The sequence below is a fragment of the Pseudorca crassidens genome, chromosome 16 (assembly GCF_039906515.1).
Source record: "Pseudorca crassidens isolate mPseCra1 chromosome 16, mPseCra1.hap1, whole genome shotgun sequence".
NCBI classification, from domain to species: Eukaryota; Metazoa; Chordata; class Mammalia; order Artiodactyla; family Delphinidae; genus Pseudorca; species Pseudorca crassidens.
In genome coordinates this window covers 32,568,529-32,595,486 of record NC_090311.1, presented here as the reverse complement: position 1 = coordinate 32,595,486, position 26,958 = coordinate 32,568,529, and the positions used below count along the sequence as shown (strand labels likewise).

Genomic DNA, 26,958 nt, shown 5'->3' with positions numbered 1-26,958 from the left:
TGTTTTGTTTGTTCATTTGTTTTGTTTTTTAGAGTGAAATCATACAGTATTTGTCTTTCTCTGACTTATTTCACTTAGCATAATCCCCTCTAGGTCCATCCATGTTGTTGCAAATGGCAAGCTTTAATTCTTTTTTTCATGGCTGAGTAATATTCCATTGTGTGTATATATACCTCATCTTCTTTATCCATTCATCTATTGGTGGGCATTTAGGTTGCTTCTGTATCTTGGCTATTGTAAATAATGTGGCAATGAACATAAGAATGCATATATCTTTTCTAATTATTGTTTTTGTTTTCTTTGGAAACCAACAAAACACACTTATATAAAATAAATCCTAAATCCCCATGTTATGACATCATTATCCAACTAAATCCACCTCAGAGAGGTCTGGTATACATTTAGAAATATAGGTCTGGACAAAAAGGCTGAGCAAAAAGCCCTCAAGCTCAATATGATCAAATCCCAACTCAACCCGTTATGTGAACGATATGCAACTAAGTGTAAGTTAGTCATGAGAGCATAGGCATGGAGTCACCTTCCACGGATTTCAATCAGCTCAACCCTTCAGCTGTTTGCCTGGATTGAAAGCAAGGAGAGGCCAATCAGGACAGAATAAATGTCTATACCCATGCATGTAAATGAATCCTTAATGACCTGAGATTGGTTCATATTCTCCAAAGGAGATTGGCAAGGGATGCAATCAGGCTCACATCCCAAGCTCCACTCCCCAGGGGAAGCCCATCAAGAGTCTCCCTTCTCTGGGCTTCCCTGGTGGCGCAGTGGTTGAGAGTCCGCCTGCCGATGCAGGGGACACGGGTTCGTGTCCCGGTCCGGGAAGATCCCACATGCCGCGGAGCGGCTGGGCCCGTGAGCCATGGCCGTTGAGCCTGTGCTCCGCAACGGGAGAGGCCACAACAGTGAGAGGCCCGTGTACCGCAAAACAAAACAAAAAAACAAACAAACAAAAAAAAAAAAGAGTCTCCCTTCTCAAGCCTTTGGGATAATCCATTCAACTTCCTCCAGAAAAGGAAACCTCTGGCATAAATGAGGCAAATGGTGAAGATCTCTGACAAAAACATACCGGAAAAGGATTGTGAAGAAGTGACAAAGAATCATTTTCTCCTTTTCCTTTTGAAAAACAAAGCCGGGGTACAGGTGGGAAGTATGAAGGATGAAAGAAGTAAATGGCCATTTTACTATTTAATAAGAGCAAAGGTTACCTCTATCCTACCCAGAAGGAAAAGGGTTTACAGGAAATTACAATATATGTCTCATTTAGAGAGGGATACATCTGACTACTGCCTTGTAAAAATATAGACCTGTTTCGTCAAACCTCTCAGTATTTCAAGAGAAGCTGGAAATGATTTTTGGCGAATTCTTCCAATATTTAAAAGATACCAACCAATTAGATTCTTGTTCAAACTCTGAAGAGGCCAGAAAATCTTGCCTACAGGTCACTTGTCTGTGATCTCTGATTTAAAGAAACCAGTGGGCTTGCAAAGGAGGGGAAAAATCTGCAACAAAATATTAATTCTGAGTGATGGGAATATTACAAGGGTGTCATACCATTTTCTCTTCTTTTCTGTATAACTGAAGTATTTCCTAGTTGACTTTGTGGGGGAAAAAACGATAATTACTACTGTTTCAACTTCTCTGTACGAATTTTTTTCAGATCAAAAAGTTGTGGGAAAAGAAACTTCTTTTAGAAAGACGCTTTTCCCCATTTGGAAGCGTGTAAGGTGAATGCTGGAAGTGTCAGTCCAAACTCTCACAGGTCGGGGGCACTGAACAGAGATGGCTATGAGGGCCAAGGAGAGAAACTGCTCCCTTCTGGGTGGCAGTGTTCAAAGCACTTCTTTTCTCTCCCTCCTCACTTCTCCCTTTCTTGTCCTAGCAGAACCATTTGGATGGGGAAAAAAAAAAGGTTCTGTAGATGGACTCATGGACCTTCACATAAAGCAAATACGGCATCATCTTATTAAATGTTGAACCTAAGTAATGAGCATATGGGGATTCACTATTCTTTCTACTTACCTGTATGTGTGAAACGTTTTATGACCAAAAAAAAAAAAAAGGTTAAGTAATTACTCAAAACAAACTAACAAAATCACAGTCAGCAATGTTTTCTCTTTGGAATAATTCAGGAATATGAAGTGGACCAAGTCCAGATAACCAACCAGCACTTTACATTTTGAAATCTATTACTTTGTAAAACAGATTTCTCATAGTCAAAACAGCTATCAACTGAAATTTGCAGTTCTATAATAAGGCAATGCTAATACTACCTTCGGCTCAACTCTGGTTTGAGTGCTTCCGAGCCTTCGGAAGGGGCTCCAGCGATGAGGTGAGCTGCAAATCTTTGCACTATAGGATGGTAATGTCGCTGAAGGGGAAACAGGACAACCATATTTTGCACGGGTCAATATTTTATAAGATACTAGCTATACTTTAATAAACATTAATTTTTTAAAAAAACCACATATGCATATGTACTTCATTACAACCACATACCTACAGAAAAAAAACAGTATCTTTGCTCACAAGATTCCAACACAAATCTGTTTGATGACCAAGTTCACTGAAGTAGCTTAGTCTTGCTTTTACAGTATGAAAAGAAAAATCAAAAGGCAATTTCTCTTTCAGAGTGAAAAAAGTTAGTTTACAACAGGTTTCCTAAAACATATTTCCACTATAATGCTGCTGCTGTCCGCACTGTAGGATCACACCGTAGGTGAAACCCTCTTGAAACTGGCGGGCCGCAGGCCTCTGGAAGTCCCCCTGAATAAGACCCAATACAAATGTGCCTGATAACATATCTTCTATTCTGAATAGTGTCAGGGAGTGACTTCAAGAAATCTCACCCCACAATACTGAAATCACTTTCTGCTTCCTTAGAAAATGCATCTCAACATCTTAATAGTAAGAGCAAAGTGAAATGTACAGTATTTAGACAGGAATTCTATGAAAGGCAGTCCCAGAACCAAATATGTTAAGTTCTCTGGCAATTATAACTACTTGGGGGAAAAACTGAAAAAGCCCTCACAAAAAGGGGAGGGGGGGGCTCTTACCCTCAGTGCATGCAATTCCCAAAGAGCAGTGTTCTGAGCATTGCAGTACTCAGGTTCATCCAGCTCAGGAAGGAAAACTCCACTACCCTGAGATTCATTGTCAAGCAACAGATCTGTTTTGGGGAAAGTCTGCAAAAATGTCACATAAAAAGAAGGATTAATTAAAGTAATATTATTAATTTTAAGAACGTTATTGGATTCTGTACTTTTACACAATTTGATTTTACAGTTACATAAGAGCTATAAGCACATGCACTTTATACCTAGTTTTAATTTATGCAATTTAAGTTTATTCCACAAGAGAACAAAAGAATATTAGCTTGCTTTGAAAAGAATTAATTTTATCTTGCAAAAGAAAACAGATATTCTTTCATTCAGCAACCCCACTTTTAGGAATCTTTCCTATAGAAATAATTACATCAGATACACTTATAAGAATATTCACTATAGCATCTTTTATAATAGCAAAAAAGGAAATATCTTACATCCATCAAAAGAAAAATGTAAAGTGTAAAAGCCAGACTGCCTAAATTTAAATCCCATCTCTGCCACTTACTAGCAGTGTCATTTTAGACAAGTTTCTTAGTCTCTCTGGACCTCAGTTTTCCCCATCTATAAAATGGGAACAATAATAGTAGCTACTTCACAGAGTTGTTATGAAAACTGAGTTAATTTTTGTAAAGCATTGTAACAGTGGAATTCATACAGTAAGAACTATGTATTTGTTAAACCAATAATCATTAAAGAGACCAAGCAGCTGTATTTGTACTGATACAAAATGTGTTCATCACCATTAAGTGTTAAAAAAGAGTTGTAGAACAATACTGTATATCATAATCCCCTCTCCATTAAAAAAGAAAAAAGTTTTGTGTTTAGTGTACACATTTATAAATGAATTTTTTTTAAGTTTTCTGGAAGGACACCCACCAAATCGTAAAAATGGAGAGTGTCAGTAGGGGTGGAGTGCTTTCCTTTTGTAATTTTATGTACTTCTTTTATCACCTTAACTTGTTACAAGTGTGAATTACTTTTATAATTAAAATAATAATGTAAATGGAGGAAAAAAATGTGCATCGAACAAAACACCATTGTTGCACTGTAAGAACTTAGCTCTATTCGTTTGCATCACTACTTACATGCATTAATATTCTGTTAGTTGCTAAAATGCCAATGCTTGAATTTGGAAGCACATGAAGAGCAAGGGTACAAAGGCGCTTGATGAAGGCAAGGGCCCGCTGCTGAGAAACCTGCTTTCTGCGCTTAGTCAGCATGACATCAAGGCACTGGAGGACGATCTCAACACCTTCATTCGTAGCACCTAAAACAGCAGATATACCCTTTGGGGCTGTTCTCATTACTTTTTCATTATGCAACTTCACTGAACTTTGGAAAAATCCAAGAGGAGCCTGTCGCACCTGTCCCACATCATTTCCCTATGGAAACGATGAAGCAGTGCCAGACTGCTCACACAATAATGTGAGTTGCACTGCATCTCCAGTCAATTCCAAAAGTTCTCTCACTCCAAGTCTCACTTAAGGTTAAATACGGATGTGTAGCACTGGCAGGCCAGCATTTTATATACCTGCTCCTATTTCTCAATTTTCATTGACTATAATTCCAGTCACAAAATATTCTTAGAAGATGAAGATTTATTAAAGACACATTATCTAAACATACATACCTGCATGTAACTTGAACAGTGTTTTGTAAAGATGTGTATAGAATTTCATTGGATCAATATTCAGAACATCACCTTTGAAAATGAGAACAAAAATTAGGTATGTTAAAGCCTCCAAAGGCAAAGAAAACAAAACTTAATCAAGAAAGTACCTTACCTTGCCCAGAAAGAACATGAAAAGCAGTCTGGACACAGTGAAGACTTTCTTGATAGCTTAGGTCCTTAAAACGAAGAGGAAAAAAAAAAAGGATATTAAGAATAATTACAATTTATATCTTAAAAAGTAATTCATTAGTAGAGTTACTTACACCAGACTCAATGAGAGAATGTAGAACTACTAATAAATCATCAAAAAACTCCACATTTATAAGGTGAGCAAACCTAGAATCAAACAAAACTTAGTTAAAAGGTAACCTAAAAATAGACATAAAGCAGTTAAAAATTAAACCTGACTTTAAAACCATATTTTCAATATTACTTATTTCAAAATGTTAGCTATGATGGAGATGATGGTGATTATCGATACTTTTCATTAATTCAGACTGGCCTCTTTGGACAATTCATCCACGACTGGACACTATACTCAGCAGGAATATATGAGGCACTAAACAAACTAAATATATTTCAAAAATACTCCTACCCGGAGAAAGAAATTGCTAAGAGCAAACAAGTTCTCTGAGTCAAGTTGACCAGGTGTCCAACAATGTTCTAAGTCACAAAGGAGTCAGCAGTTACAGCTTCTAGGAAAATGGGGCAGGAAGAAGGAAAGGAGGAAAGATTTTGCTATTAATTAGAAAATGGACCCTATGAAAGCTTTAAAAAGAAAAGAAAAAATCTTGGAGCTAGTGTCTAGTTCAGGCTCAGCAATTAATTACCTATATAATCCTAGTTAAGAGCTGACTGCCCTGGCCTTCTATTTTGAAAAATAACTGAGATCATTCAATAGAGTTAAAGAGAAAGAATCATGTGAGCTACTAAATGTCAGAGGACTCTGTACACTATAAAATATCAGGCACTGAAGTAGTTAAAGTCAGGATATCTCTTCAATATTAGTGCAAGAGCCTTTGACACTGTAAATCTTAGAAGAAGGAAGGACCTCAGAGGTCATATATTCCCTGTGTATTGGTACAACCTTTTGGGGAAGTAATACGGCAATATTTATCAAAATTTAAAACGATCATACTCTTTGACCTAGCAATATGTGCACACAAGTACATTGAAGATATTTCCAGTGTAGCACGGGGACTGACCAAATAAAGTATTAAATATCCATGACATGGAGTATTATGAACTTAAAAAGAAAAGTGGGTCTATATGTGCTAACATAGAAGGATACCCAGAATAACTGTTTATCCAAAAAAGAAAGGAAGTTACAGAACAGTATACATTTATGTGAAAGATTCAATTTCTATGAAGGAAGGCAGGTGGGCAGATTTACATACTGATATAGGAAGGAAGGGAACTTGTGATCTTTTAATTCTTAATTGCATTATTTGAATTTTTTAAATGAGCATGTATTATTGAAAATTTGTTTAAATAAACAAATTGGTCATTAGAACTTCCCTGGTGGCGCAGTGGTTGAGAATCCACCTGCCAGGGCTTCCCTGGTGGTGCAGTGGTTGAGAATCCGCCTGCCAATGCAGGGGACACAGGTTTGATCCCTGGTCCAGGAAGATCCCACATGCCAAGAAGCAACTAAGCCCATGTGCCACAACTACTGAGCCTGCACTCTAGAGCCCGTGAGCCACAACTACTGAGCCCATGTGCCACAACAACTGAAGCCACGTGCCTAGAGCCCATGCTCTGCAACAAGAGAAGCCACCACAATGAGAAGGCCGCACACCACAACAAAGAGTAGTTCCCACTCGCCACAACTATAGAAAGCTCATGCGCAGCAATGAAGACCCAACACACAAAAACAAAAAAGAAATTGATCATTGAAAAAAACAAACAACAGGTCCTACCTAAGGTAAGAATAATCCCTTCTCTTTGAACCTCTGACCAACCTCTCTTTCAATGACAAGGACCACACTATCTTATAAGGCAAAGCATCTCATCACCAAATAGCTACAGTCATTAGAAAGTAATTTCTTCTACATTGAACCAAATTTGCCTTTTCTCTATCTTCCAGACATTAGTCCTATTTCTAAAGCTGTGCTGTCCAACGCAGCCACTGGCCATTAGGGATTTGAAATGTGGCTAGTCCAAACTGAGATGATGTGCTATAATGTAAAACATATATGACTTTTAGAAGATACAGTATGAAAAAAGCCATGCCAAATATCTCACTAATGTTTAATCTCATTGTTTTGACATTAATGTATGTCAAAATAATATTTTAGATAAAATGAGTTCAACAAAATATATTTAAGTTAATTTCATGTTTCTTTTTCCTTTCCAATGTGGTTAACAGAAAATTTTAAATTTCATATGTAGTTCACACTATGTTTCTATTGGATAGCACTGTTCTACAGGACAATACCTCAAATAATTGTAGAAAACTATCCTGACAACCATTATTCTGGCTCACATCCCCCAGTAGGTTCATTAGTGTTGACAGAATACAAGAAGACCTATCTTAAGAGGAACAGATTATGCAAGACTAAAAACTGACTACAGAACAGAAGGAAAGCAGAACTGAGGGACGAACCCTAGGGACAGCGAGAACTAAGTAATAAGTAGGAGGAAAGAGTTAGCGAAGGAGATTTTTAAAATAAAAGGTTTGAGATGAGAAAACCAAAAAAGTGCAGTGTTATGAACAGTTCCAAGGAAAAGCTGGTGACAAATAAAAAAGGAATGAGAACTAAGAAGGACACCGGGTCATCATTAGTGAACCCTGTTTAAAATTCATGGTTACCTCGGTCTTATTGATTTAGAAAGAATCTAAAAGGCTTCAACCTACACAGCCCTTACTTGGCAAGACCTTCCAGAACTGCTGGCAGGAGAGGTGACCTCTGGGCCTTCTTCAATATTCTAAAGTAGGTCACAAACACAATATTCAGAGTCTCCGTGTGCTGCAGAACAGACAAAATGACTTCAGTATAACCTAGTATACTTTCTCCCGAGTTACCACAACTACAGCTTTCAAAACCCAACCTTTTCTGTGCTTTCCCATCACTCCCCACTATTCAATCTTAAGAGCTTCAACAAAGCAGAATGAAGATACACATCCTGTGATTTCCTAAAACTAGCATCATCAATCACATTTATCATTTCTTATACATCATGTATCTAAGCCTCATGAAATAAACCAAAGTCATACAACCACAAGTTGAAGCAATCAATCTCTAGTTGAAATCATTTAACAAAACATTTTAAAAGCATGAGAAAACGTGAAACTGCCTACCAGTTTAAGTTTTTTCTCAGTACTCTCCGAAGCTTCTGCCTCCCGAAGCTCTCTCTCTAGTTTCTCTTCTGCTTTCTTCCACTGAAAATAGATTTTAAAAAAAGAGTATACCACTGAATGAAAAAGCTACCTTCAGAGAGGCATTATGCCAATATTATGAAACACACACAATAATACCACAGACTGTCTACAAATATAAGCAAAAATAGAAAAATGGATAAGAAGCATCCATAACCCAAATTTATGGCAGTGGCTGCCTCCTTGGAGGACGGGAGAAGGATGGGACTGGAGAAGGGACAGAGGGACTCCAACTCTACCACCAATGGTTTCTTTCTTTTCAAGAAAGAAACTGAAGTATATTAATATTTGCTCAATCAGAATGGTAAATACATGGGCTATTATACTACTCTCTGTAGTTTTCTGTAATTTAAATTTTTTCAAAAAAAGAAAGAAAGGAAGGAAGGACATGCTGAGCCCAGAAATAATTCTTATTGTTTAATCATCTATAATGTGGAAACCAGTCATCAACAATGCTTCCCAAACTCATTTACATACAATGCATAAAATCAGATACTATACATACAGAAATTCAACGGAAAACCAACTTTTTTCCACTCCCTTATGCTGTTAGAGCAGCAAACAATGGTTGCTAAGCTGCCTGAGACACTGGGGACTGACTGAGGAATGGCGTTTCCTTCCCTCACATGAAGCTGTTAAAGAGCTGCTTATTGGGCCTTTGCTTCCCCACTAGCCACATACATGCTGTTCCTAACAGGCACATCCAACGTATATGAGGATGGTATGGTATAAATAATTTAAATATTTACCTTCATTTGTTAACAATCATTAAGTCTATTTTGATATTCCTGGCTTATTTTCAAAATTTATTAGACACATTCAAAGATGGATCTCCCTGGAAATTATTTTTTCCTTTGTTTTTATAACCCATTTGATAACCCTAATAAACTGTTTAGAAATGTTTTGAGAAGTGATCATAATAATGGTGGTGGTGGTAACTAATGTGTATAAAGTGTGCCCAGCACTGCACACTCTAAGTGCTTTTCCTATGTCATCATATTTAAACTACACAATCACCCTGCAAGGTAGGTGCTATTTTTAGCTCCGTTTCTCAGAATATTAAAAAAATGTTTCCAAAGTCTCATAGTAAATAAACAAAAGCCTGGAATTTCAACCTAGTTTTCAAATACAAACCAACAGAGAAAGTAGATTCGACTAAAACCTACTTTGTTGCCAACTTCACATGAATGCATCCTTTCTGTTAAGGAAGGAATCTGTGTTATCACGATGAATCTAAGCCAGCATGGGGACTTCCCTGGTGGTCCAGTGGTTAAGACTCCGTGCTTCCAACACAAGGAGCACAGGTTAGATCCCTGGTTGGGGAACTAAGAGCCCACATGCCGAGTGGTGCGGTGTGGCCAAAAAAAAAAAAAAAAGCCAGCACGGCAAGAAAACCTTTTCATCTACTGCTCTCTTTGCTAATGAACTATCTGTTTAAGTTGATTTAATAAAACATTTCTTTGCAATAACTGGAGAAAATAAAATTCTCTAAATATCAGATTTAAAAATATTTATATCTTAACTATGATTTTTACCTGTGCCTATATTATGATTTTAATCTAAAATCAATTAAAACAACAAAGGAAATCAATCAAACCTTTCTCTGCATTCTTGATAGAGTTTTTCTCTTTTCCTTGAAAGTCATGAACTTTTTTTGTTTATTAATATCCTCTGTATCTTTTTTCACTTCTACTTCTTTGATCCTTAGGCACAAGAATGTTTTTAACATCTAGTATTGAAGAAAACACAAATACACAGCTTAATATTTATATTGCCCTCAAATACTTTAAACAGAATAAGCATTCAACAGTGTTCTTCCTTCATGCCAAAAAAACCCAAAATACAAAAAACTTTGAAACATCTTTTATCACATTTTACACAAAGTTCTATTATCTTTTTGTTAAACGTATTCAGTAAATTTTGTCTATGAAAGGACACTAGTATTTGGCTAAATACACATAATACTACTTTGCAGTGGAATAAGAACAAGGAAGAGAGAACACTACCTGGCACTGGTAGATAGGATTACAAAGAGTAGACAGGTCAGGAAAAGGTTTGGACCAGTATGGGAGAAGACGATATTTATTAGACATTTCTAAACCAGCTTTAAATTCCCAAACCAGATTCAGTTTTGCAGTTAACAGTTCTAATCTTTTTTTCCCAACAAAAAAAAATGAAGACTAGTGTTATTAAGACAACTTACTTTTCTTCAGGCCAGTGGGTCTCCAACTTTAGCAAACATCACAATCACCTGGAGGGCTTGTTAAAGCACAAAAAGCTAGACCCCATCCCCAGAGCTTCTGATTCAGCGGGTCTGCAGCGGGGCCCCAGAATTTGTATTTCTAATCCAGCTGATGCTGGTCCAGGGACCACATGTACTATTGCCTTAAGCCATTCAAAAAAGTTCAGAAACTAATTTAGAAACTGATGTACTGTGTGCTACAGCAACCATCCAAACACAAAGACAAAAGGGGTTTAAAATCCTATGTTTTCTGGGGAAGAAACCACTCTACTGACCTGCAGTCACAGCAGCATTCTTGGAGAAAAAAAGAACTACAGGTTTGTATTCTTCTGAGGTTCCAATATGTACATTTGGAAGAAAGCTGAGAACTTCATTTAAAGCATGTAATGAAAACAAGGAAGAACTAAAAGCATAAACACTGAACATGAAGTGCAGAAAATATCTGCAAATCATGTATGTGATAAGGGGTAATATCCAAAATACTAAAGAACTCAAACAACTCACAGCAAAAAACAACCTGATTTGAAAAAGAACAAGGGATCTAAAAACACATTTTTTCCAAAGAAGACAAACAACAAATGACCAACAGGTAAATGAAAAGATGCTCAACAGCACTAATCATCATGGACATGCAAACCATAACCACAGTGAGATACCACCTCACACCTATCAGAATGGCTATTATGAAAAAGACAAGAAATAACAAGTGTTAGTGAGGCTGTGAAGAAAAGGGAACCCTTGTACACTCTTGGTGGGAATGTAAATTGACACAGCCATTATGGAACAGTATGGAGGCTCCTCAAAAAATTAAAGATACAATTATCATATGGTCCAGCAATCCCCCTTCTGGGTATATATCCAAAGGAAATGAAATCAGTATCTCAAAGAGATATCTGCACACCCATGTTCACTGCAGCACTGTTCACAAAAGCCAAGATATGGAACCAATCTACGTGCCCGCCGGAATAAAGCAAATGTGGGATATACATACAACGGAATGTTATTCAGCCTTAAAAAGAGGGTCCTGTCATCTCTGATAACATGGATGAACCTGCAGGACATCATGCTAAGTGAAATGAGCCAGACACAGAAAGATCAATACTGTATGATCTCAAAAAGTCACACCCACAGAACCAGAGAGTAGAGTGGTGCTTGCCAGGGAATGGAGGAAATGAGGAAATCCTGGTCAAAGGATACAAACTTTCAGTTATAAGGTGAATAAGTTCTGGGTAATAATACTGTATCATAGACCTGAAATTTGCTAAGAGAGTAGATCTTAAGTATTCTCACCACACAAAAAAGGTAACTATGAGAGGTGATGGATGTGTTAATTAACTTGATTGCAGTAATCATTTCACAGTGTATACATAGATTAAATCATCACATTGTACACCTTAAAAAAATCACATTACTATACAAAGTATATATATATACCAAGCAAATAAATAAATACCAAGAAAGTAAAGAAAGCAGTTTATATTCTAGCATCATTAAAATGAAAGTGTTTCCCTATGGCCAATTTCATGTTCAAGCCTTATTCCCTGATTACTCTAAAATTCTGAATAATACTTAAGCCCAATATTTGTAATGTTAGCAGTTCAACTAAAGTTATCAGCTATAAGGGATGAAAAGAATTTGACGGCAAAGGAAGAAGACTTCAAAATTAGGAAATAAAACAGTAAAAAAAAAAAAATCAGCTTAACAATCAAAACTATATGACTAAAAATTAATGAAAATATCTAAGACCCAAATGAAGAAAACTATAAAACTTCACTTAAGAACATAAAAGAAAATGGCAAGATACTTGATATTCTTGAATATAAAAAAATCAATTCTGTAAAATAAGTAATTAAAATGCAAAATTTCTATAAAGCAAAAAGACAACACAAAATTAAAGGACAGAGCAACAAATAAATATTTGCAACTTATATAACAGAGACTTAATATCCTTACTATGTAACTTAAGCTCAACAAACACACAGAGCTTTTGTTTCTTTTGTTCACCACTTTATCCCCAGGACCTAGAACAGTGCCCAGTACATGGCTCATATTTATTCAAATATATGCACATTTTAAAAATTATTACATGTCTTTAAGAAAGTCAAATACCTGAGGAGAAAAACTGGCAAACAATACAAACAGGCAAAAAATTCAAATGACTAATAAATGTATGAAAGGAAGTAAAACCTCACTAATAAAAATGTGTAAACAAAATAATATACATTAATTTATGTAATTTTTTACCTATCAGACTAACAAAGATTAAAGAGTAAAAATATTCAACACTGGGTAGGTTGTGGGGAAATGACACTCCTATCACTAGCGGGAACACAAGTGATCAAATGTTTTTGGAGGACAATTTGGCATTAGCTCTCAAATATTTAAATGTGTATACTGTTGGATCCAGCATCCACACTTTAGAAATTTAACTCACAGAATACTCACACAAGTGTGAAAAAACAATGTGGCCCAAACATTCTTTTCCATGCTGACTGTAACAGCAAAAATCTAGAAACAACTCAGCCATCCATCAAGTAGGGACTATATATTATTCACATAATGGAATACTACAGCAAACTTGTTAAAAAGAATGGGATAGATAGCCCTATACATTAGTCCACAATACATTAAATGAAAACAGCTCCAGAATAGTTTCCAAAATATAAACCCATTTTTTTAATTTTAAAATACAAAGTATGTCTCTATCTGCATACAAAAACATCTAGAAGGATACACGCCGAACTGTTATGACTGGTTACTTCTGGGGAGCACTTTCACTTTATACTTTACACATCTATAAAAAATAAATTCCTCATAACAACTGAAAATTAACTTCGTAATTTAAAAGCAAACACAATATAAAGTGAGAAAAAAAAGGCTTACCTCTGGCCTAACTTCATAATTTCTGCCTTTCACAAAACCAGAAATCACTTTAATTACACCGAGTGATGCTTGGCCTAATTTATCTTGTTTAAAGAGTTTCTTTACTGCTTCACAACACATTTCAGATACCTGAAAAATAAAATGTTACACTAAACCAGTGTTTCTCAGCCTCAGCAGTACTGACATTTGGGGCCAGATAATCCGTTGTTGTGGGGCCCTGTCCTGTGCATTGGAGGATGCTTAGAAGCCTCCCTGACCTTTATCCACCAGAAGCCAGCAGCAACAATCCTCCATCACCATAGTCATGACAATCAAAATGTGTGCAAACACAGCCTGAAGAGGAGGGCAAAACCACCTCCTATTCAGAACCACTTCACCAAGCTTACATTCAAACAATTTTCTTGAAGAGACAGTATTTAACAAAGGACCCAATTTTAGCAAAAAATAATAGCGCCAAAAGAATTTTGGGAGGAAAAAAAATAATCACATCGTCTATGATTTTCTGTTAAGGACAACAGCAACAAAAGCAACCCACCAATTTTGACATGTCATTCATGAGAGGGACAATCAGTACAATGATGTTGTTGTGAAAGTTGAAATGAGGCAGGGCCACCAGCAGCTCACACAGGCTCTTCACAGCCACCTCTGCCAGTCCCTTGTAGGCCTTTAAGGAAACCACGTTACTTTTCTTCAGCTTCCTTTGCTTCCAGTCTAATCAAGAGATAACTGTAGTTACTTTATTCATTGGCTAAAATTTCAATTAGTTTGTTTTACAGTAATAAGCAGTAATATGAAAAATCAACATACCATGTGACTTCTTAAGTATGAGCTGGCTACACTCAGACACAAGTACAGATGTTACCGTTAAATTTGCCTACCATGATCCTTCTCTACACTTAGACACAAGTACAGATGTTACCGTTAAATTTGCCTACCATCATCCTTGTCTACGCTTAGACACAAGTACAGATGTTACCATTAAAATCTGCCTACCATCATCCACCCTCTGACTAACCACAATTACAAGAATCTTGGCTTTCCATAAGCATCACTTCCCCTGGCTTCTTGCTGATGCTCACTGTGGTATCTTTACCCAGGAGGTCCAAAAAAGTTTAATTTCTCCTTCAAAATAATTAATGATTCACAGTACCTCTTTTCTAGAAACTTCTACATACATATTCTGTTACTGTAACACAGTATCTTGAATGTGAGGATATGAAAATACGCTGATTTTTTTTCTAGAGTAGGTTCAAGACCTCCTCCTACATCATACACAACCAGAGATGTGAAAGACAATATAGAAGACAGTGCCTTGGCTTCATTTTATTTTATTTTATTATTTATTTTGGTTTTTTTGGCTGTGCCACGCAGCATGCGGGATCTTAGTTCCCCAACCAGGGATAGAACCCATGTCCCCTGCAGTGGAAGCATGGAGTCCTAACCACTGGACAGCCAGGGAATTCCCTAGTGCCTGTTTTAAACTTGCTTCTCATATATGTGATTTTTCCTCAGACTGTATTCACCGTAAGTAAGAATGATACCTTCTATTTACTTAAAACTGACAAGACTTCATAATGGATGGGTGAATGGATACACAAAATGTAGTGTACACATACAATGGGATATTATTCAGCCTTAAAAAGGGAAGATAATATTGACACATGCTACAGCAAGGATGAATCTTGAAGACATTCTAATAGACAGACAGGTAGATCAAGTAGGTAAATAAATAAATACTAGTATGTAGGTTCCAGTCGGGATGCCAGAGCACAGAAGCAATGCCCATGCCACCCATCCCACCTCCATGTCATTACTGGGCCGACAGATTAAGTAGCTCTGCTGCAGCTGAGCTAGCAGCTGGGTGATCCTTAGACCCAGCACTGAGTAAAGGAGCCCAAGTGAGTCAGGTGAAAGCACCTCGCCTTGGCAATGAAATCTCTTCCCCATTCATGCCTGAATGCCTCCCATGTCCTTCCTCTTCTGAACGAAGAGAAAGAGAACAGGGTTTGACAGAAGAGTTTATCATCCCGATAATGTTAAGCCCATTTTCAAGGCACTCACTACAACCAGTTCACATTATCTTTCTCCCCTGACTACCCCCTTCAAATAAAAACCAGTAGAATATATGTGTCAGTGCTAAATTCTCTCGCTTTGTCCCAGCCTACCCTTCCCCCTCCCCTTGTCCTCAAGTCCACTGTCTATGTCTGTGTCTTTATTCCTGTCCTGCCCTTAAGTTCATCTACCAAATGCAAAATAGATAGCTAGTGGGAAGCAGCTGCATGGCACAGGGAGATCAGCTCGGTCCTTTGCAACCATCTAGAGGGGTGGGATTAAGGAGGGTGGGAGGGAGACACAAGAGGGAGGGGATATGGGGGTATACGTATGCATAAAGATGATTCACTTTATTATATACCAGAAACTAACACAACACTGTAAAGCAATTATACTCCAATAAAGATGTAGAAAAAAAACCCTCAAAAAAACCCAGCAGAATAAATTCCAGCCATTCATGAATTCAAGAAACATACAACTACTTACTAGGTAAAGAACTGCAGCAACAATAATACTAATACTGATAGCTGATAAAGCACAGTGCCTAGTATAGGCACTATAATTCTACTTTATATCTATAAATTAATTCACCACTCACAACAATCCTATGAGGTAAAGTACTATCCTTATTCCCATTTTATAGACAGGAAAAACTGAGGCACAGAGAGATTAAGTCCTTTGCCCACCACATAGGTGGTGAACCAGAATTTGAACCCAGGAAGTCTGACTCTATAGACTCTGCTCCTGACCATACGCTACATGACTCTAAACACACAGGACAGAATATAGAATTCACATTCCTGATCAAAGCTAAGTGTGTTACATACTTTTAAGATATTTTTAATATACCTTTAACTATTTGCTCCAGATTTTCCAAGTAAAATTTATATTGGCTAACCAGGCCTTCTTCAAATTCTCTTAACTTCTGGGTTTCTTTGCGGATCTAAAAAGACCAAAAAAGATTATTTCCTTAAATCAAAATACTGAAATCCATTTTTAAATTACCACAAAATATGAGTGTCCCCACTATTTCTCCCATCTCTAGCTATGCAAAATTTTCAGCTTATTTTGTGTAGTAATTATATCCAGCATTACTATTTACAATAGCCAGGACATGGAAGCAACCTAAGTGTCCATCAACAGATGAATGGATAAAGATGTGGCACATATATACAATGGAATATATTCAGCCATAAAAAGAAACGAAATTGAGTTATTTGTAGTGAGGTGGATGGACCCAGAGTCTGTCATACAGAGTGAAGTAAATCAGAAAGAGAAAAACAAATACCGTATGCTAACACAAATATATGGAATCTAAAAAAAAAAGGTTCTGATGAACCTAGGGGCAGGACAGGAATAAAGACGCAGATGTAGAGAATGGACTTGAGGACACAGGGAGGGGGAAGGGTAAGCTGGGATGAAGTGAGAGAGTAGCATTGACATATACACACTACCAAATGTAAAATAGATAGGTAGTGGGAAGCAGCTGCATAGTACAGGGAGGTCAGCTCAGTGCTTTGTGACCACCTAGAGGGGTGGGATAGGGAGGGTGGGAGGAAGACACAAAAGGGAGGAGATACAGGGATATATGTATGCATATAGCTGATTCATTCTGTTATACAGCAGAAACTAACACAACATTGTAAAGCAATTATACTCCAATAAAGATGTTAAAAAAAAATTATATCCAGCATTACCTTGGTAGATTTTTCTGCCTCTGTTAGGGGTCGTATTTTATAAGAAGGAGTAATGTCTTTAAATAACTCCATCAGAGAAACTATCACCAGCTTTCGAACAGTAACAGCCACGTCAGGATCCTGTTCCATCAGCATGGAACGTAATTCTTTCAATTTTTTAATCTGTTAAAGAAATACCTTATATGGCTAGAGAAATGGCAAGACAATTATAAACAAAAGACAACAGCCTCACATCTGGCACAATAAGTGGAATTCACACAATGGCTCACAGTCTAGTACAGCCACACACAACTACAGACACTGCTCACATTTACAAAAGATATATCACTAAAGCTATAAGTTCATCATATTTTTGTTAAATAAGCAGTTAGAAAAAATATAATTTAAAAAGTATAAATTTATTAATCTATTTATTTTTTAGAAATTCTTTTTTTATTAGGTTTTCTATTTATGATGCTACTTTTTTTTTTTTTTTTTTTTGCGATACGCAGGCCTCTCACTGTTGTGGCCTCTCCCGTTGTGGAGGCTCCGGACGCGCAGGCTCAGCGGCCATGGCTCACAGGCCTAGCCGCTCCGTGGCATGTGGGATCCTCCTGGACCGGGGCACAAACCCGCGCCCCCTGCATCGGCAGGCAGACTCTCAACCACTGCACCACCAGGGAAGCCCGATGCTACTTTTTTTAATTGAAGTATAGTTGATTTACAATGTTTCAAGTGTACAGCAAAGTGATTCAGTTTTATATATATATAAAAACATATATTCTTTTTCAGATTCTTTTTCATTATAGGTTATTACAAGATACTGACACAGTTCCCTGTGCTATACAGGTCCTTGTTGTTTATCTACTTTATATACCGTAATCTATACCTGTTAATTCCAAATTCCTAATTTATCTCTCCCCTGCCCCTTTCCCCTTTGGTAACCGTAAGTTTGTTTTCTATGACTGAGTCTACTTCTATTTTTAAAATAAGGTCATTTGTATCATTTTTTTAGATTCCACACATAAGTGATATCATATATTTGTCTTTCTCTGTCTGACTTACTTCACTTAGTCTGATAATCTCTAGGTCCATCCATGTTGCTGCAAATGGCACTGGGTTTTCCTAAAACATGTGTGTCCTATATTTCCCTAAAAACACTTTTTGAAATATATTAAAATGTTACATACATCAATCAAGTATATTATTCACCTATACATGAACTAATCAGGAATTAAATATAATGTATCCACATTTAGTTTCAACAAGATCATAGAAAGATGATTTGTATTATGTGATGAAGAAGTGAAAAGCTGATTTCAACAAATGTGCTTGACTGGATGAACTACCACTGCCTGCTGGAGTGCTCTGCTATCTTCAGAATACGCTGGTTGGTCAAAAATGTTTGCCATATAGTGGTGAGAGGACAAATACGCCACCACCTATTTGCAACCCTAACTTGTATGAAATGAGCATGAGGATCCAGAGTTAGAAGACCTGGGTTCCAATCTAGTAGCTATTAAAATATGAAACAACTTGAATTTGTAAGCCTTAATTTTTCAACTGTAAAATGAGATCAAGAGCTCTTGTCTCTATGGCTTTATACTGATTATATGAGATCATACTGGTGAGAAATATTCCAAATTCCCCTCCCCAATTCTGCTCCAGACCTTTCCCCTCACTTTATTAGAAAAGGACAAGTACTACAGCAAAGCATACCCATATGAATTTTTTTCTATAAATGTAAATAATCTATTTTATCATTCAATAAACAAATACTCATCACAGTAGGATGCTGGGGACACCAAGCTAAAACGAATAGTACCCCTTAAATGACTTCATGTATATTTTATCATTTAATCCTCACAACAGTTTTAAAATAGGTACCATCTGGATTTCCCTGGCAGTCCAGTGGTTAAGACTCCACACTTGCACTGCAGGGGCACAGGTTCGATCCCTGGTTGGGGAACTAAGATCCCACATGCTGCGTAGCGCAGCCAAAAAACAAAAAAGTACCATCCTCTTTTTAGAGATGAAGAAAATGAGCTTGGGTAAAACGACTTTCCCAAAGTCTAACAGATAGTACTTAAAAGAGCCAAGGGGCTTCCCTGGTGGCGCAGTGGTTGAGAGTCTGCCTGCCGATGCAGGGGAAACAGGTTCGTGCCCCAGTCTGGGAAGATCCCACATGCCGCGGAGCAGCTAGGCCTGTGAGCCATGGCTGCTGAGCCTGCAGGTCCAGAGCCTGTGCTCCACAACAGGAGAGGCCACAACAGTGAGAGGCCCGCGTACCGCCAAAAAAAAAGAGCCAAGACTGAACCTCAGGTTTCTTGAGCCCACATGTTATAACTATCACCACCTTTACCCCCATGCCCATGGCTCACTGATAATTCATTATAACTCTTCAGTCTACTTTATTTAAAACAGATAGACTTTTTCCGGACTTCCCTGGTGGCACAGTGGTTATGAATCCGCCTGCCAATGCAGGGGACACGGGTTCAAGCCCTGGTCTGGGAAGATCCCACGTGCCACGGAGCTACTGAGCCCACGTACCACAACTACTGAAGCCCGCGCGTGTAGAGCCCGTGCTCCACAAGAGAAGCCACCGTAATGAGAAGCCTGCACACCGCAATGAAGAGTAGTCCCCACTCGCTGCAGCTAGAGAAAGCCCACGCACAGCAACGAAGACCCAATGCAGCCAAAAATAAATAAGTAAATAAATTTAAAGAAAAAAATTTTTCCACTTACAATTATTCCTGAACTAATCTCACTGGCTTTTGTGTACCACCTTCCTTAATAACTCTGCAGATCAGTCAAGCAACTTGCAAGTTGGTTCCTCCTCCCTAGTACTGTTAATTTTTACACTTAACCACTTTTAGAGTTACAACATTAAGTCCAATATCTTCATTTAGAGATGAAGAAAGTAAGACTCAGAATGTTTAAGTAACTCTTCTAAGACTACAGATTTGGATTAGGCTAAGGTCCTGTGTACTCTTATTCTAACTCAGCTACTACATTTTGTTAATGCTCTTCCTTTCTGTGTGTGCATACAGCTAACAAAAGAATATTAAAAGATTAGACTGATACACGATATAATATGAAGAGCCTAAGGAAATTAATTATACTTACATTACTTTCTGGATCTGATAATATGGCAGATGCCAAGGCTGCGATACGCATTTTCTTCTCCTGTAGTTTCTTCTTCCTCTCAATTAAATGTTCTTCTAACGTCAGCTCTTTAATGGGTTCTTCAATGATCTCTGAAACAGATTAGGTTTCCCCTCTTAAACATGTCTTTATTTACAAGTATCCAAGAACCTTAATTAATAAAATAATTTTCTTGTAGTAACAAATAATCGGGACTTCCCTGGTGGTGCTGTGGTTAAGAACCCGCCTGCCAATGCCGGGGACACAGGTTCGAGCCCTGATCTGGGAAGATCCCACGTGCTGCAGAGCAATAAGTCCATGCACCACAACTACTGAGCCTGTGCTCTAGAGCCCACGAGCCACAACTACTGAGCCCACGTGATGCAACTACTGAGCCCGCGTGCCTAGAGCCTGTGCTCCGCAACAAGACAAGCCACCACAATAAGCCCATGCACCACAACGAAGAGTAGGTCCCGCTCCATGCAACTAGAGAAAGCCCGTGCACAGCAACGAAGACCCAACACAGCCAAAAATAATAAATAAAATAAATAAATTTATAAAAAACAAATAATCATGATAGCTAACTTTTATCAAGCACTTGCCATGGGCCAAGATTACTACATATCACCCTCTCAACAATCACATGAGGCAAGTACTATCATTAACCCAATTCTGTAGATACACTGAGGCAAAGAGAAAGTAACTTGCCTAAGCTCATATCCCTGGCAGAAATGGGATTCAAACCCAGGCAGTCTGACTTAAGAGTTCACATTTTTAACTACTGTGCTAATAAACCCACAATAATTCATACTAATTAAGGGAAAGAGCAATCTCATTTAGTTTTTTTAAAAGTACATGCTCCTTTATTTTCAACTCTATAGTCCTTTGAGCTACACAAAAATACATCCACCTTAAGAAATTCACAGGGAATTAGATTTAATAAACACACAAGCATAATCTGTAATGAGCTGATGAAGGATGCCTAAAAACAGTTAACAGTTGTCCTGTAATCTCATTTACACTAATATGGTTTGCTAAGAGAAAGTAAAATTTAACCAGCTTGTTCTATCACAAATTCCAAACCAATATAGTTTCAAACAATAAAATACGTTCAGGGCTTCCCTGGTGGTGCAGTGGTTAAGAATCTGCCTGTCAATGCAAAGAACATGGGTTCGAGGCCTGGTCCAGGAAGATCCCACATGCTGCGGAGCAACTAAGTCTGTGTGCCACAACTACTGAGCCTGTGCTCTAGAGCCTGAGAGCCACAACTACTGAAGCCCGCATGCCTAGAGCCCGTGCTCCGCAACAAGAGAAACCACCGCAGTGAGAAGCCGGTGCACCGCAATGAGGAGTAGCCCCCGCTCGCCGCAACTAGAGAAAGCCCACATGCAGCAATGAAGACCCAACGCAGCCAAAAATATATAAATTAAATAAATAAATTTATTTTAAAAAATAAATAAAATACGTTCTTTCAGTTTAACTTTGATTAGAACTGTTCTAGCTCTTAGAACCCACATTTAGTTATGTAAAGCAGACATACATGAAGTATAATTGGTCTAAGAAAGAACCAAAATAATTTTGTACCACAGAATCGTTTTTACAATTTAAGCTAAAAAGTGAACAGTTATTTGTAGGTAGGTCCTTCTTTACAATTAAAAAGAATTCAAAACAGTAACAATTTATAAGATTCTTCATGCATACCTAGACATCACAAACATAACTGAATAAAATTTTCCATAATAAAAGCAACAAAAAATCAAATTACAGGGCTTCCCTGGTGGTGCAGTGGTTGAGAATCCACCTGCCAATGCAGGGGACACGTGTTCGAGCCCTGGTCTGGGAAGATCCCACGTGCTGCGGAGCAACTAAGGCCGTGCACCACAGCTACTGAGTCTGCACTCTAGAGCCCATGAGCCACAACTACTGAGCCCACATGCCACAACTACTGAAGCCTGTGCGCCTAGAGCCCATGCTCCACAATGAGAAGCCACTGTAATGAGAAGCCCACGCACCACAACAAAGAGTAGCCCCCACTCGCCACAACTAGAGAAAACCCGTGTGCAGCAACAAAGACCCAACACAGCCAAAATTAAATAAAAAATAATTTTTTTTTTTTTAAAAGACTCAAGTTACACAAAGTAAGACTTTCAAAATGTGGGAAAATGTTCGAAATGAGCTTGAAATGACCAGTACTCCAAAATGCACATTCCAGATTTTATGTAAAATTAATTCACTATTAAGTAAAAAAATGTAATTCTCAATTAACAATTTAGTAACTAGAAAGATGCATCCCATTACCTTCTTCAGGTTCCATCTCTTCTTGATCCTCTTCATCTTGGTTACTGTCAATAACTATATGGAAAATATGCATATTAAAAGTGTGATAATATACATAAGTGGTAAAACCACAAGGAAAACCAGGGAAGTGATTACCATAAAACTCAGGAAAATAGTTACTTTTGTCAGGAGGGAGCAATTAGTGATTTAGGGGAGTATAGGGAAGTTTCTGGGTGCTGGCAGTACTTCCTTCTTGCCCAGATGGTAGTTTTATGGGTATGCTTTTGGTGATAAACCACCTACCTTCACATCTTTGATTTCTAGACTTTTGTGTGCGTTTTATTTCACAAAAAATACATGTAAGGAAAAAAAGGCTAAAAAAGGATGACTAATATGCTCTAATTTTAGAAACAACAGAATGAAATACTCTGAAAAGAATCACCTTAACCTTGTGGCTTCAGCTGTACTCATAGTACAATGGGCACCTGAGATAACCATCTGTATTTCCAGCCAAAATCATCAAGTTTGCTCTATGACTAACTGTAGCTATCCCCTTTTGTAAATATGGGTAAAAGTTAAAATAAATATTGAATGAAAAAATTTTGAACGTGATTATTAGTAAGGAACTAAAATTTTAACTAATACATGGGCTGATCACCTGGTTTCTCTCTCGTCTGTGGGATTATACCACTTTTATCTTTAATAGGAAGTAAGTGAATCAGTTCCTTCTCTGGTGCAGTTTGCAGAGTTCTTGGTATTTTTTCATATTTATCTATAACATGCTCATGCTTCCGCTTCCTGGCGTGAACAGGCTCACTACAAGAAAAAAAAATTTAGTTTTAATATATTTAAAAAAGAACCTAGAGACCTATCATTTTAAAAGCACAGAAAAATAAACCACTAACCAAACCTTTAATAAGCATGTAGATATTAGCATCTAGACCAGGCATTTGTACAGTAAATGAATAAATGAATTGTATGGCCAACCATAAAGACCCAAACTATGGCTACACTTAGTTTTCCCTTTAGAGGCAAAACAAGGTGAAAGTTACAGCAGATTTTTCTTTGAAGAATATTCCACAGAGCCAAGGGTGACATCATGCTATTTTACTTTCCCCAAAACTGTCACAACATAGCATGGACTTTTGACTTAGAAGTATCTAAGTTTAAATTTCAGATCCACTACTTGTGACAATGGGAAAGCATTAGTTTCCTCTCTGTAAAAGGGAATAATATGTACCTAATAGGGTAACAAGGACCGAGGCATGTGTAACATGGCCATAAAGAACTCAGGACTGCTCTGCCTCAAACAAAGAACAGCATACTTCACCCATTCACTCCACTTCACTATTCAAACTCAAAAGAAATAAAGATATACACTAAATAAAATCAGCTTGTTTTATTTATGAACTAACCTTATTTAGGAAATAGACTGAATAGGGTTTACTCTTTGTAAACACTGTGTTCAGAGATGAGCAGCATCTTGCACTAACCACCTAAGTAAAATTCAGAACCAAGTTTTTAGCACTGAAAGGATGTGAATGACTATAATCTAAATGAAGTATTACCTAGAAGAAAGATCTCTCGTTAGAAAAGACGCTCTTTGCCCTAAATCCTTCATTAACTGTAAGTCATCTTCATCCATCATATCTAAAGGAAGGGCTTCCTCCTCTTCTTCCTCTTCCCTCTCAATCCTTTTACCTGTTCCAACAACAACAAGAAATCAGAAACAAGTATTAGAAATGTAGAACGCTGCATTTTTGTGTCTATGATAGGAAAAGCATGTGCTTTACTAACACCTTAGCCCAGTGTTTCTAAACGGGAGCACTACTGATACGCTGGGCAGGACAATTCTTTGTTGTACTTGGGTGTCCTGGGCTAGGCAAAATGCCAGCATCTCTGACCTCTGAAATCTAAATGCCAGGAGCATTCTTAGGTCACTGTAACAACCAAAAAATAAGTGTGTCCACACATTCTGCAATGTCCTTCAGAACATTTGTGATCACCCAGTTCTTAAATGCTGGGTTCCTTAAAATTCTGTTCTAGGTTCTCTTATTTTCATGCTACACAGTCTCCATGGTGATTTTACCCAAGCCTAAGGCTTTGATTACCATCTACATGTTGATAATTCCAAAAACTATTCTCTCTAACCCAGATCTTTCACTTGAACATTATACTCTTATATCCAACTGCCTGAGAGACTTCATTTAGATGCTAAACATATAAGAATGAAGAAATCTTTTGCTTCTATTTTTAAAATGTAATTACTAACACATCATGCTTTTTAAATTCTTCTGAAATTTACATAGATCTTTAAAAACATCTAACTCAACCAATGCATTTTTGTTTTTTAAATAGATGAAGTACCTGGAGATTAAGTGACGGACTAAGGCCACACTGCTAGTAAGCAACAAAATTAAGAGAAAAGTTCAAGTTTCCTGACTTCCAGTCCCATGACCTTTTATACATCACAATAACGTGTTGCCAAGGGATCAAACTAAATAGGTCAGGATAAGAGAATGAGATGGGCATGGGAAGAATGAATAGTCAGATATAGCCAAATATGAATTCCCTGAAAGTATGAGTAACCCTGTAGAAAAACTGGTCTGACTCAAAATGGTCATATTCCTTACCTGTTTTTTGAGTACTTGGGAATTTTTGAACAGGTTTACAAAAGAATAACCCTGACAATTACAGCTTAATTTCACTCCAAGTTTCCAAGTGAAAAGAAAGCCAGAAGTTTAGAAAACTAAGTGAAACTTAGCAATACTGTGAAGAATGCACCAGAGAAAAGCAATGTTCTTACCTTAGCTAACTGCCAGTGAACGGAAAAGTGGCAGCACTGGCATGCCCAACAATTATTTACATTTGCTACTCTGAGTCTGTTTTCCCAAGTATGTATTGTATCTTCAGATCTGCTTTCTAGACAAACTGAAAGGCGAGTCTAGCTCTTTCTCACTGTGAATATTGTACTGAAATGTTTTCTCATACTAATTGTGATAAAGCATATAGGACTACGATCCTTACCTACTTGTAGGAAGACCTGAGAACAAGAAGAGTGATTACTAGAAAGGAAAGTTATTCCATGAAGAACATTTTAAAACAAATCAATGGAAACTGGAACACATGAATGTTTTCACAATTACCTGGTCGTTTTTCCTTTGGGTCCTCCAATGGAATAGGTTTCTTAGACACAGCATCTTTTACAGCTTGTCTTAGTTTCCTCTGTTCTTTTCGGTACTTCTTGAGAGTGCTTTGTTGTTTAAATTGTTTGTTTTTTAGCTTGTTTTCAAGTTTGACTTTACTAGTTTTTAGCAACTTCCGAAAGCTTGGGACCTGTTTTTTATTTCTTCTCTAGAAAACAACAACAGAAGAAGCACTGCATATCCAGAAATTTAAATTATTTTTAAAATCAGGTTAAAGAGAATTGATTATAAAATTTCATTAGACCAATTCCACAATTTTAATGTCTCACAGCCATGGGTCTTGGATATAAAAGCTAAAACCACACTATGGCATTAATTCTACAGAATGGCACTAGATCATCAGTTATTCAACAGGAGGGTCTTCCTGTGACCAGAATCCACAGATGCTCAAAGGAGTCTAAGACTCCAAAAAAGGTGAAGAACCACTAAGCTAGTGGTAAACGGTTATTCAAGGCTAGCTTAACGCCTGTAGTTTGGCATAATAAGAGCAAAATGCTGGCTGTATTTCACAATAACTGACGTTTACATATCGCTTTACTTGTTTACAAAGTGCTCTAACATATTACCTCCAACAGCCTAGTCAAGTAGCGACAGCTGTTATCCTCATATTACTGGGGAAGCTACGGCTTAAAGAGTTTATGTGATTTGTCAAAGACCCTTAAACTAAGGAAAGCAAAACTGAATTCGGGTATGTGGATTACAACTCTCTTGCTGGTGACCTCTCACTCAGAAATTACTCGCTTTTTTATCTCCTACCCTTTAGGGAGGAAAAAACGGACTTATTTCAGGTCCCACAACTCATAAGCTCATTGAAGGCAGGACCCTGCTTCTCATCTGTGAAATAACGGGTTCAGAAGATGGTCTTGTAGAACCCTTCAAATCTGACATCCTATGTATGAACTCAAGACTCCGTGCTAGTCTCACTGCGGTCCCTTGAAGCCAAGCGCGCACACCGGGCGATGAAAAAGGAGCCAGGTCTAAGGGCGGGGACGCTGACAGCACTTAGAGCCAGGAGGGACCCCCTAATCTAGGCCACAACCCCCCATACAAGGGCGAGAACCGCCGAAAGGCTGCACCAGGGAGCGACTCTGTGAGCCAAAGGGGCCATAAGCCGCGGGGACCGGGCTTCTAAGGACACTTACCGCCTTCATCCTTTAATCTGCAGGGGAACCCAGGCCCGACCAATTCACCAGGGGCAGGGGTAATCCGGGAATTCCGAAGAAGAAACACACGTGCGAAACCAGCGTCACTGCTCTAGCCGGAAGGGGCTCCTAGCCACTTCCCACCCTCCGCCGCCGGAAATGG

The 26,958-nt window shown here is 37.9% G+C and overlaps 1 protein-coding gene across 7 annotated transcripts in view; it reads right to left on the bottom strand.

Annotated features, from left to right (window-relative positions):
• Positions 1-26,957, bottom strand: part of NOC3L (NOC3 like DNA replication regulator) — a 45,548-nt gene extending 18,591 nt beyond the window's left edge. For all 7 annotated transcript variants that reach the window (XR_010935852.1, XM_067709951.1, XM_067709949.1 and 4 more), the window contains exons 1-19: positions 26,796-26,957; positions 25,594-25,801; positions 24,016-24,148; positions 23,106-23,263; positions 22,469-22,522; positions 20,153-20,283; positions 17,048-17,209; positions 16,200-16,293; positions 13,834-14,009; positions 13,299-13,427; positions 9,771-9,902; positions 8,096-8,176; positions 7,663-7,763; positions 5,058-5,130; positions 4,907-4,970; positions 4,753-4,824; positions 4,208-4,389; positions 3,072-3,200; positions 2,289-2,386 (exon numbers count right to left, since the gene is read on the bottom strand). Coding sequence is in view for 6 of the 7 variants with exons in the window: in XM_067709951.1 (XP_067566052.1) it covers positions 2,289-2,386; positions 3,072-3,200; positions 4,208-4,389; positions 4,753-4,824; positions 4,907-4,970; positions 5,058-5,130; positions 7,663-7,763; positions 8,096-8,176; positions 9,771-9,902; positions 13,299-13,427; positions 13,834-14,009; positions 16,200-16,293; positions 17,048-17,209; positions 20,153-20,283; positions 22,469-22,522; positions 23,106-23,263; positions 24,016-24,148; positions 25,594-25,801; positions 26,796-26,804 (2,186 nt within the window). In the remaining variant the exon portion in view is untranslated. The remainder of the gene's footprint in view (positions 1-2,288; positions 2,387-3,071; positions 3,201-4,207; positions 4,390-4,752; positions 4,825-4,906; positions 4,971-5,057; positions 5,131-7,662; positions 7,764-8,095; positions 8,177-9,770; positions 9,903-13,298; positions 13,428-13,833; positions 14,010-16,199; positions 16,294-17,047; positions 17,210-20,152; positions 20,284-22,468; positions 22,523-23,105; positions 23,264-24,015; positions 24,149-25,593; positions 25,802-26,795) is intronic.
• Between the last annotated feature and the right edge of the window lies 1 nt (position 26,958).